Here is a 12473-nt window from a genome sequence, read left to right as displayed (position 1 = left end):
CACCTTCTACATAGGTATTACACGAAAAAAAAAAAAAAAGGAAAAGAAAGAAAGAAAGAAAGAAAAGAAAAGAAAAGAAAAAAAGGGCACTTCTTAAAACAGCTAAATGGTCACAAAAGTGCAAAAGTGCTAAAATAGCGTGCAAACGGAAGGAATACCATTTTTAAGAAAACGCTTTAACAATGTGGCAGAAAATGTAAAAAAACACGCGAAGCTGTTCATTTGGCTCATGGGAAACAGTTCATCCCGTTACACGTACAGGAATGTACATTCACCCAATTCGTGAGCGATAATGTGTTCCGTGGGGCCAACAAGTAGGCGAGTGTTTTGCTTTTTAAGTGTACAATCAGATTGTGACTCCTTTATCGGCGCATAAACTCGCGCGAAGGGCATTGCGTACGCATGTGCAGGGTGATCACAGGAAACAATTAAACCGAGCAGTTCGTTCCTACATGTTTGAAAATTACACAAAAAGTATGTAATTTATTCTTTAGCGGCGTGATATATTTTTCCGATTGACATAGACACAATTATGAACTAAAACTGAGCTAAAAAAAAAAAAAAAAGAAAGAGAAAGAGGAAGAGAAAAGTGAGTTATGCTTTGCTAGAAAGACAAAATGATACGAAAAATTGCGGAAAGAGGAATTATGAAAAAGAATGCACACCGGAGTTACTTCCATTTGGGCAAACACAGTGGAGGGTTCTTCCTCAGTGACAAAAAGTATGTACACTACGAGGGTGGCTTGAAACGGGGGAGTAACCATTTAGGCAATGATCCTGCTGAGGCAGGTAACACCATTGACAGCTATATTGGCAACCGTGTTAGCGATAATGAACATGCCAGCGCATCACCCGGGGAGGAAAACAAAATAGTCGTACACCAAAAGTACAAAGTGCAAATTGCCCTGTGCATAGACAGATTCCCCCTGACATTTCAGCAGGAAGAGTTTGAAAAAGATTTCGAAGATTTCAAAGACAAATGGCTTCAAAAAACGAACAACAATTTGAATATCAACGAGGAATTTTTACACATGAAATATAATTTGAGTTCCTTTCACGATCGGAAAAAGGAAAACCAGCTTGAGAGCACCAATTTAGAGGATGAAATGGGACACCAAAAAGGAAAAAAAGATAAAGGTGTGGATGATGTGCCAGGTGAAGAAGCGATGTCTGCAGAAAATGACGATCTCGAAAATTTGTTTGCCATAGAAGGTATACAAAACATTTTAAACGCAAAAGGGAAAAAAAAAAAAAAAACGATGGAGATGAGAATGAGGAAAAAAAAAAAAAGCATGATGATGATCATGAAAACGAATATAACTATAGAAATATTATGAGGAAACCAAATAATTTTTTATACTTAGTGGTGAAATATAAAAAAACAAGTAAATGGATGTTCCCATTGATGGATTTTAAAAAAAAATTAACAATCAGACAAAATTTACAACACTTATGCACGGAACATTTAAAATGTGAAATGCCATTTTTTATTGGCTACTGCCCTTGTACGTTTGAAAAAAGAAAATATAAAATTCCTCTTTCGTTTAACGAAATTATCGGGAGAAAAATCTTCTACTACAGAGCGCATTACCTGAACCATGGCGTCAACTTGGATCTGCCCAACAATGAGTATATAAATGACTTTGCGTGGTTGTCTCGCTCCGAGCTGAAGGACTTCCTCTCCAGCACTAAATACCAAGTCATAAAGGATGCCATCCCCCTGACGTGAGGAAAAACGGGCAGGGAAAAAAAGTGACCGTGTGTGTATGTGCTTAGGTAGGCGCTTATGCAGGCACTTATGCGGTCGCATATGCATGTCCTTATGCGGGCGCTTATGCAGGCACTTATACATGTACTTATGTATGTGCCCCTTTTCGCTCCTTTTTTTGCGCACAATAGGACGAATCTCACCCCTTTGTGCTAGTTGCCAATATCGAAATTGACCCGTTCCATCTCCTTTTTAATTTGATCCTTCACCGAATGACCACCAGTACGAGTAGCACTCGACTCGGTCTGCGAGCCACCGTCATCTGCATTGTTTGCGTCCCCCCCATTTTCATCATATAACTTTTGAAAGTACTCCCTTGACCATTCGTATATTTTTTTCTTAATTGCATGCTCATCTTCAGAGGACTCGGCTGGATTGTGAAGTATCATATTTTTCGCATAGGCCACCAGGATGCTATTCAGCTTTTCCGAAATGGTTATTTCTTCCGATAGGTCAGCCGAGTCGGTTTGGCAGTCCACCTCTCGTTCCATGTGGTAAGGCAGCGAAACAGCGAAGCAGCGAAGCGGTGATATGCAGACGCGTCGAAGCGGTAGGGGGACCCACCCTCAGCATTTATATCACTCGGATGCACAGAAAAAACGGGGCTTGTGCATAATTGGACACGCTCTCTTTCCCCGCGGGAGCAAATAAAAGGCTACAAAAGTGGATATACACACCTCCCTAAGTCCATATGTCTGCTAGGCTATTTTAGAGGGCGCATATTTATGCTCCTTTGTTTTGTGAGTTCTCTGCTTGAAAACCCCAATTACGAACCACACTCATTCGTTTTGCAGAATATGCGCAAATCCTTTTCTGCAACTTTTTATTTCTCCTTATCGATGCGCAGTTCAACAGAAATAATTTAAGCGAATCGGTTTGCCTTCTTGTTGTCCCGTCCACGAGAGCTTATATAATGTAAAAAAAAAAAAAAAAAAAAAGAGCAAGGAGGGAGAACATCGGTTTTGCGTTCCGCTTTCCTTTTCGCGAATAGGAAAAAGTCACGTAGAAGACATTTAAAAGACTCGCTTTGCACTCCTCATGATACCATTTTGGCATTTCCCCTTCTACCGCGGGGGATAAAAATAAAAAAAAATAAGCGCTAAATTTGGTCCTACTTTGCTAAAAAGGAGAAGCATGCTATTCAGCCTTCTCCTCTTTTCTCTTTTTTTTTTCCCCCCCTTAAATGAGAAGTTGTGGTAAACACTGCGACAAACTTATACTCCCTTCGCGTTGAGGTGTATACTACTCTCACTTTTTAGTTTTTCCCCTTTGGGAGAGGAACCCTACACCACGTCATATAGTGCAAATATACACACTCAATAATCCAAATCATTCGATATAAGCCGATCTTGTGAAGAAGCAAACTCATCGTAATTAACAGAAGAGGGAACAACCTAACGACATTGCCACATATTATTAATTTGACCATGTCTTGTACAGAGGGAGGAAGACAAACTGATGGAACTTCCGTTGTGTCTCTAGGGGAAAAGCAGACCGATGAAAGTTACAACACAGAGAATAATTTATGACCAGCAATTGGGGTTTCCCTACTGATGCAAAAATTAATGTATGTGCTTCTTTGCGCTCGTAAAATGGGGCCACAAGATGGGGGCACACAAAACGTAGCTATTATGTAATCACCTTGGTGTTACACCCCCTTGCTCGATTTTTCCTTCTTTCCTTTTTTCCTAATCGCGCACACGACTTCCAGTTCGGCCATGTTCATGCACAAAAAAATGATTACAACAGGGTTGACCTCATAACGGCAATGGGCAAAGGCAGTGTATAAAACTGTGAGGGCAAATATACAGGCATAATGAGAAAGTGGTTATATAAGTGCGCCACGTAAACACCACATGGAATACATATATACACCGCGCTAGTACATAATGGTTGTAAACGTTGCTGCATTTTTTTTTATCTTAATAAATAGGTTATTCGCATGTAAGCGTTCGGTTTGCTGAACTTTTCCTTTCGTCATTAAGCGACATGAATTTCGCTCACAGCAAATTAGTAACTGCCAGTGATTCAGTTTGCACTTTTTCCGTTCAGCCTCTTTTCAACTGCGTGGCGCCGATGTCATTTTTTCACGGGCAGTTCCTCCGCCAAAATTTGCTACACTCAAACGGAGTATAAATCCATCGTTTGCAGTTTTTAAAAAATTAAAATTCAGAATTCACGATGGCTAAAAAAGGGGAGAAGACTTTCCCCCACGACACGAAAAACTCGTTCGTGTGTCTGTCAACGATGTGTACGTTATCCCATGTTGTAAATTAAAATATTCATAGTCATGTGCATATGCGATATATTTATGTATAAATGCCTGTGGTATGCCTTTGCGTACACATTTGTGCAGGCCAATCGTAAAAGCTTTCCAATTATGGGAAAATTAAAATTAAGTAAAATCCAAAATTGGCATGGTACGTGAATATGCGTTTCATTTATGCGAAGCGAAGTCATCAAATTTGTTCATTCACGAATGAAGGAATTTTCTATTTTTTAATGTGTTCCAAATTATGCTTTAAAAAATTACTGCTAAGGTGGGAAAAACATATATGCAGCAAAGTGGGGAAAAAATACTGCTGTGTTACCTGGGGAAAGGAAATATTGCCGAACGCTTTTTTTAGGTGCCTCTTTTTTTTTTTCCTTTCCTTTGCGATGTTTTACGTTTCGCACGCTTAACCGCTTAACCGCTTGACCGCTTGACCGTTTTGCTGCATTTTCTTTTTTCCCGTGCGCGAATGCAGTTCACGTACGAACAATTAACATAACTTGGGCGGAATATTACCCGTACATGGATTTAAATTAAAACAATTTTGCGTGCGCGGGAATTTGTAAAACGTGAATTTCGAGTACGCGCGCTTTACGCATAAATTCCCAACACGCATAATGTAAATATATATGCAATATATATATTATATATACATATATATGCATCATATTATGTACTCAATCCATACCTACATGCGCGCACGTACGTACATTACTGTGCTGTGCTGTACGGTACCGTACGCGCGTTTTCTTAACGTACGTTCATACGCAGTGCATGCGCGAGTTTCCACGCCCGCGCAGGGGCACAGTACCGATGGGCAATTCCTAAACGAAATGCGACACGCGCACGTCCGACATGCGAGCGAGTACGGACAGCGCTATGGGGATTTATCGTCCCGTGCCCACTGCATATATACCGCTATTTTATTGTAGGCAACAAAATACATAACATATAATATTGTATATATAGCCCATTCCAACAGGCTGCACAAATGACGCACGTCATTGTGCTAAACCCACAAGAACATATGCAGGGAAGTACATCCCCATAGTACACGTATAACTGCACCGTGCATTGCATACATGATGAGTGGTTTATTTATACGCATGGACCGTTTACTTTGCTTGGATTATTGTACGCGCGGCCCTTTTCATATACGCGTTTGTACATATGTGCTTTAACACACTCGCATAGGTTAATATCTCAAGCGCGCGATTGCATGACTACATTTTATGTGCCACATTTTTACATGCACATATGTAGAGCAGCTCCAAACTTTTTGCATGCTTCCCACACGCTTAAAAAAAAAAAAAACACTTAACGAAAAAGTTGTCAACTGTGCCTCTTCTACATGCCATATGCCAACATGACAATATGATTATCATGGACCCTTCTACAAACTCGATCAAAATTGATGTGCTTCGTTCGGTGCTAAAAAAAAATAAAATAAAATAAATATATGCGAAAAATTGAAAGAGGCCTCTACATAATAAATGTTTAAAAAAAAAAAAAGAGTTATCAAAATTCACGCTGTTGTTTTTTAGCCCAAATTTAAGAAAAAAATTTATTATTCGAATTGGAACAAAATTGCATACATGTTTGTGAGCAATAAAAGAGGAAGATACATAGGAGGCAGTATTTTTTTTTTTTTTTTTTTTTTCGCAAGCTTGGTGATTTTTAAGAATTAATTTTCCTTTTTGCGTTTTTTCCTGTACATGTGCGGAAGTACTTTATGCAAAAGTGTATGAATATTGATATGCATATGTACAAATGTACGAATGTACGTGTGCACGTATGCACAATTTTAAGTATTCCTCTTAAACACACGCATACGCGCACAGTCCCCCACCGCTGCGACCCGCTCTCGAGGTCCAGGCACGTGCCAATCAGGGAATCCACCAGAGCCATGCATACTCGTAAATGAAACAGCTGTATCGTTTGAAAAACCGAGCCCCTCGCGATATTCTCAGCCTTCAGAGCTTTGGGAATTTCTGCAGTTTCTGCAGTTTTTGCCTTTTCTGAAATTTGCGCACTGCGCACATGGGAAAAACAGGCAAACAAAGTGGACAAGCCGAACGAGTATAACCATACCAAGCGCGCGAAGCTTGCCGCTCGTCTTGAAACACCTTCGAAGAAGACCTGTCACATAGGAGTTACCTTAAACGGGCACCGCGACACTCTCACCGTAACGCTGTAACGCCGCAACGACGCAACGCTCTCCCCGCAGCCCCCTCACCACAGCAGAACCAACGCACAAAATAAACACCCATCCGAATATGAAACCAAAGAATATTCCCAGAAGCACAAACCACAGAGGCACGACAAAGAGCGCACAAAATAACAGAAGAAGCATTTTGTTGCGCAAGAAACGAGAAGCCGAAGAGCAGAAAGGAGAAAACGAGTAATCCCCCAACAGCAATCACATACAACACGTAGTATATATCATGAAGAGTGTTGAACATGATAATGACTCAGCCTCGCAAGGAAATGAAGTAAAGGAAGAAGTAGTAAACAAATACATACTAGATAAACTGAGCTTATTTTTTAACAACAATATTAAGTCCATATCACATGATGATGATAAAAACAATGAAGAAGAAAATGAAAGAGAAAAATGCAGGAAAGCAGACACAACCTCTACCAATGATATTAGCAGCACGACAGTAGGAACGGAGAAAAATGGTCCATTAAGCAAAAAAAATAGCTCAGTAAATATCATCGAAAGGAATAACACCAATGTTGTGGATGTATATAGTACGAATAACCAACATGGGGTGGTTAGCAACACAACGTCGGGAATAGAAAAAAACCTTTCGAGTGTCCCCAATGTCAGCATTATCAGCGCGAACGAAAAGAATAATCTCAACATTGTTGACATAAACGACATGCACGTTTTGGAAAATAACGCCTTAAGTAATTCACTAGAGAAAGATATCTTAATGCATAATGGTGGGCAAATGAAAAGGGAAAATAACCTCGAAAAAGCCAACAGTATAAGCATTAACGACCTGTTCAAGCTAAACTCAGACGCATATCTTAACATTGACAGCTCGCTGAAGAAAGGGAACCTCAGCGAAATTTTAACAAACGAGAATAACCTTAACATGTACAATCATTACAACAATGGAAGCAGTATCAGTAACAATGTCGTAAAGAAAAACGAAAGATGGAAGAGATACATTAAATGCATTGAACCATTTTTAGATGTTCATACCATTATTAATTTAAGTCAAACGTGTAAATTTTTTTACAAAAGGAAATATAAAGTATGGCATAATAGGTTAATATTTAACAGCTATCTAGGCTATAACCCTAGAGTGCTGTACGAATATGTTTTCCCCAGAATATATAAGCACATTCACAGATCAGTTAGGAGAAGGCTTTGTCTAGATTTCACCATGTGTACTTTAATAAAAGATATAACAGTAGCAAATGTACTAAACCAAATTTACAACTTTGATTCCTTAAATACGAAGCATTTGTTTATATATAATTTACAAGAAATTTACTTTGACTTCTGTCATCATTTGACGGATAAAACTTTAGAAGTTTTGGCACAGACCAGATTGCCGTCTTTAAAAACGCTAAGTATAAAATGTGTTCGGAATAAATACTTAACGTGCGCTCCCTTGACAGTTATGTTGAGGAAAAATAAGTGGCCAGTTTTTACCAACTTTATTTGTTCCTTTTCCAATGCCTGGTTAGAACCCATTTTCATTATGGCCAATTTTATTATCAATCGAGCGAACAATCAAAATCATTTAATTTATCATAAGTTGAAGAACTTACGTAAGACGTTAGAGACGATGAAAAATTTTGATAATTCCATCGTTTCTTCTTCTGCGCATGAGGAATGTAACCGCAGAATTATTAACGAAAGTAATAGTTACAATTTTATGAGTTTACAGAGCTGTGCGGATGGCAGTAGTAGCATGGAGAAGTCAAACTTCGCAGACTACTCCTGCACGCATGGCAACAACCACGCGGGGTGTAGTGGTGTATGTAGTGGTGGATGTCCCAACGAGTGCACCAACACTTATAGCAACAATGTGTACAGCCGCAGCCGTGACCAGGATCGCAGCCGAAACACCGGCAGCAAGAAAAAACTGAAGTCTCTGCTGAATAGTGAAACAGAGTGCAGCATCAGTCAGTCCGAAACGAATAACAACTTCAGCCTTTTTAACAATTTTTTCTATAATACTATGAAGCACTTTGGCTATTCTTCGAAGATGCAGAATGGCTTGCCGTACCCCGACTATAGCACCCTTGCGAAGAGTTCCCCTCAGAGCCGAAAGGACGAACTGCAGGTGCCTGCGCCAAGTTCGAGGCCACAAGGCAGCGCAGTCAGCAGCGGGGTCGGCATTGGGAGCGGCATCGGAATGGGTAGCAGCTACGGTGGGCACATCCACGGCAAGTGCGGGGGGAAGAACTGGACCATAGACCCCAACCACAGTGGAAGCAACACCCCACAGCCGCACGAAGGGCACGACCAGGCGCAGCACGAACGGGCACACCAGGACAGTGCGCATCATCATCATGCACACCATGATCACCCACACCGCGACCATCTACACCACGACCATGTACACCACGACCATGCACACCATGATCACCCACACCATGATCACCCACACCATGATCACCCACACCATTATCACCCACACCACGACCGTCCACACCATAGCCGCGCGCACGAGAAGAAGGACATCTTTGACGAGTTCCTCTCGGGCGAATGCAGCGCAACGTGCAGCCCCGCGAACGAGCCGGAAAATAGCTCCTGCGCGATGAAGCACGAATGCAAAGGAACAGACGTCAAGTGTATGAAAAGGGAAGAAGATGAAGAGAGTTACAACGCAGAGGAGAGAGGACACGTGGGAGAAGCTCATCAGAATAGTCACAATGAGGGAGGTACCAACTGTTGCGAGAAGAGGAGACAGACGAATGAAAATAGCAAGAGGAAGAACGACGAGAAGGGGTTCCCCGAAAATGTAGAGGAAGAAATAAAAATTCGAAAAGTAAGAGAAGGCGAGGAGAGGCGAAATGAGAAAAGGATCGACAATGAGAGGAGAAGCGACATCGAGAGGAGAAGCGATAATGAGAGGAGAAGCGATAATGAAGGGAGGGAAAGGAAGAGGGGGGAAGACCCCCAGGTGAATAACCCAAGTGATAGAAAGGGAGACAAAAGAAGTCACAAAAAGTACGAAGAAGAGGAAGAGACTGAAGAGCACGTGTACGAAAATAATAGTGTAATAAACCATGCGGAGGAGAAACATGCAACAAAAGAAGCACATGGGGCAGAAAAAAAAAACCATAAAAAAAAAAAACTCGAGAAGAAAAATTTCTATGAAAGTAAAAAAAGTAATCGAATTGGAAGTAATAAAAAATCCAAAGTGTTAACAGCAGAAAATATTTTTTGTATGAATATTTTACACAATAATGTAAACACGTTTGATGAGGAGGAAGAGGAAGACGAAGAAGATGACGAGGAGGATGAAGAAAAAAATTTGAACAAGTGCCGATGTAATGGAAAGAGTTGTATATACACCACAGAAGAAATTAATTTTAAGTGTAAATGTGATGACTGCCCCTTTGCCAATGGCTACAAAAATTTAATATCAGTGGACGACCCCTATATTCAGTCACACTTTGTGCAACCCAATTTGGATATCCTGGGCTCATGGGGAAGTAAATGCTTCCTCGAAAGTATAGGACTCGATATATACGTCAAAGGTTACAGTGTAGCATTAAAAAATGAAAATATAAAAATTTGTGTAAAGTTAAGTAAAAAGATACAGGAAGAATTGTACGATTTGAGCAAAAGTGAGAAATATAAAAATAATAATTTGGTTTACTTACTCAGAGATAAGGGAAGTGAATTGCTATCGAACACTCCGTTAACCATCGAAACTGATGAGAATAGAGGAATCGACATTTGGACGTTACCTATATCTTTGGCCATTAGCAAAAAGAATAGATACCTCTTCTATTTGGTACTAAAAGGAGGGGCCAAAATTGACATTTGGGATTACTTAGGAAAGTCTCCCTTGTACATTGCGTGCGAAAATGAATCCAAAGAGTTCGTGGAGGTGTTGCTAGAAGAGAGGAGGAAACGGAAGAAGAAAAATAACATCATCCAGTACAGCTATAAAAACTCTGTTACGATGGACCGAGAAGGATCCCTTGCGGAGGGAGCCAACAGTAGTAACGACGCCCGGGTGAACGACGGGGGTCAGGGTGCATCTCCCCCATCCGCCACGGAAATGGAGAAAAATGCCCACAAAGGGGGAAGTTCACCAGAAGGAGGTTCCCTCGAAAAGGGCAACTCTTTCGATAAGGGAAGTTCCCTCGAGAAGGCAAACTCTATTTATAAGGGAAACACACTCGAAAAGCAAAACACAAATGATGCAGAGTCAACCACGTGGGAAGGAACCAAAAAAAATAACGACAACTGCAACACCATTTGTGTGAGTCCCTATGGAAACACATGCGACCGTTATTATGTGACCTTCCCCATAGACATAGAAAATGGATACATCCCTCTTAACATCGCCATTAAGAAGAAAAATTTCTCGATCGTGAATTCGCTAGTGAAAAATGGAGAAAATTTGAATATCATCTGCCCCTTCGTGAGGGACTACAAGTCCCCCCTGTACCTCGCCTGCGAAAATAACATAAGTGAAATTATACAGCTACTACTAGAAAATAAGGCCAACCCAAACTGGTGCTACCATAACAAATTTACACCCATTTTGCTTGCCTACAATTTAAACAAGGCTTGGGTGAATCATTTTATTGATGCCGGGGCAGGAGAGAAACCTTGCGATAGACATATTTTAACTGAAGTTTTATCGTGTGCAATTTTTAAAAATGATTTATCTACTGTACAGTTATTGTTGAAGAAGTACCCACAGCTTCTACAGAAGGAACATAATTTATGGTCCCTACCATTTATCCAGGCATCCAAGTTGGAGAGACTAAACATATTGAAATATCTGCACACATTGAAGAAGGAAATTATTAACCAGCTTGATTCAAACAATGTATTATCTCCAATCCATGCTGCAGCAGAAGAAGGAAATTTGGAGATATTAAAATTCTTACTTGAAAATAATGTAAATATAAACTTAACAAATAAATACCATCAAAATGCTTTGCATATCGCTTGCTTAGAAAATCAAGAAAAAGTTGTCCAACTTCTGCTAACACATAATATAGATGTAAACTGTAAGGATAACATCAATGGGGAATGCCCCTTAATGATATGCATCCGGACAAGGAATGAAATCCTAGCACATCATATTCTTAATGAAGGGAAAAATATTAATTACAACCTTACCAATATACATGGAGAAACTTCTCTAATATATTCCATTTTTTATGGACTGTACGATATTGCCGATGTTCTGATGACCAGAGGAGCGGATGTCTCAGTGAGGGATATCAATGGAGACAAGTCTTACAACGTCGCATGCGAGAGGGTGCTGTCGCACAGGACTTGCAAAAAAGTACTAAAGAAATTTCTCAAGCTGTACAGGTCACAAAATAAGAACTTTCTTCCCAAGAAAAACAAAATTAACAAAAAAAATAAATTTTACCAGTCCTACCAGAGCATCAACCAGAGCTTCCTCAGCATCTTCCGCATCAAGAAGGAGAAAAAGAAGAAGAAGCCCCAGTCGCCGTACGCGGTTGAAAATGACGAGGGCGTCCTTCGCTAGTTGGCTGGGGTGAGCAGTGATCGGATGAGCAGTTGTCGGATGAGCAGTTGTCGGATGAGCAGTTGTCGGATGAGCAGCTATCGGATGAGCAGTTGTCGGATGAGCAGTTGTCGGATGAGCAGCTATCGGATGAGCAGCCATCCGTTGAGCGGTTAAGCTCGATATGCACGATGCGCGGAACACGCCGTTCTCGTCCTCGGGGGGGTGCCAGCGTGGGGCAGTCGACCGTTAACATGGGCAGCCACGTATTAGCGCCTTGCTCAAATGGGCATCGGTGGGAGCGTTCACATGTATATCCTTGCCTGAACGCGCACCTGCCCATTAGATGGCCTACGTCGGCCAAGCACCCAAAATCAAATTAAAGTGCAAAAATTTGTTACGAAGACTGCCAAAACGGAGGAAACATTTTGTTTATGTAAAAGCCAAGTCCTCCAAAAAAAACGCTCTCTCCCCGTACGGCACACATACATACATGTGTACATATGAGTACCGCTATGTGTATTGCTATTATCAAAGGGCAAGGTAGGAACGCACATGTGCATGCATGTCCGTGCATGTAATTGCATGCCTGCGCTTCTTGCAATGTTTTTTAATTAAAATATTTCACCTTTTTAAGGCACAGCAGTTGTGCATGTTTATGTGTATGTTTAGGTTATATGCGTGTGAGTTTTTTTTTTTTTTGTTATGTATAGCCCACATATATATATGCCCCTATCTA

At 40.7% G+C, this 12473-nt stretch overlaps 3 protein-coding genes across 3 annotated transcripts; 2 read left to right on the top strand and 1 right to left on the bottom strand.

Moving 5' to 3' along the window:
- Positions 1–617: 617 nt before the first annotated feature.
- On the top strand, positions 618–1726 carry PCYB_113110 (hypothetical protein; the record flags this gene model as incomplete). Its single annotated transcript, XM_004223189.1, has 1 exon — positions 618–1726. One exon carries the CDS (start codon positions 618–620, stop codon positions 1335–1337), a length of 720 nt encoding a protein of 239 aa, XP_004223237.1. The 3' UTR covers positions 1338–1726.
- On the bottom strand, positions 1592–2259 carry PCYB_113100 (hypothetical protein; the record flags this gene model as incomplete). Its single annotated transcript, XM_004223188.1, has 2 exons — positions 1592–1720; positions 1945–2259. Coding segments are annotated over 2 exons (444 nt in total), but the record flags the coding sequence as incomplete, so codon positions are not given.
- Positions 2260–6484: 4225 nt separating this feature from the next.
- Positions 6485–11755, top strand: PCYB_113090 (hypothetical protein; the record flags this gene model as incomplete). Its single annotated transcript, XM_004223187.1, has 2 exons — positions 6485–8454; positions 8725–11755. The coding sequence occupies 2 exons, from the start codon at positions 6485–6487 to the stop codon at positions 11753–11755; spliced, it is 5001 nt and encodes a 1666-aa protein (XP_004223235.1).
- Positions 11756–12473: the final 718 nt, after the last annotated feature.

Source organism: Plasmodium cynomolgi, chromosome 11 (genome assembly GCF_000321355.1).
Source record: "Plasmodium cynomolgi strain B DNA, chromosome 11, whole genome shotgun sequence".
Taxonomy (NCBI): Eukaryota; Apicomplexa; class Aconoidasida; order Haemosporida; family Plasmodiidae; genus Plasmodium; species Plasmodium cynomolgi.
The sequence above is the reverse complement of the archived record's forward strand: the minus strand, read 5'-3'. Positions and strand labels throughout refer to the sequence as shown.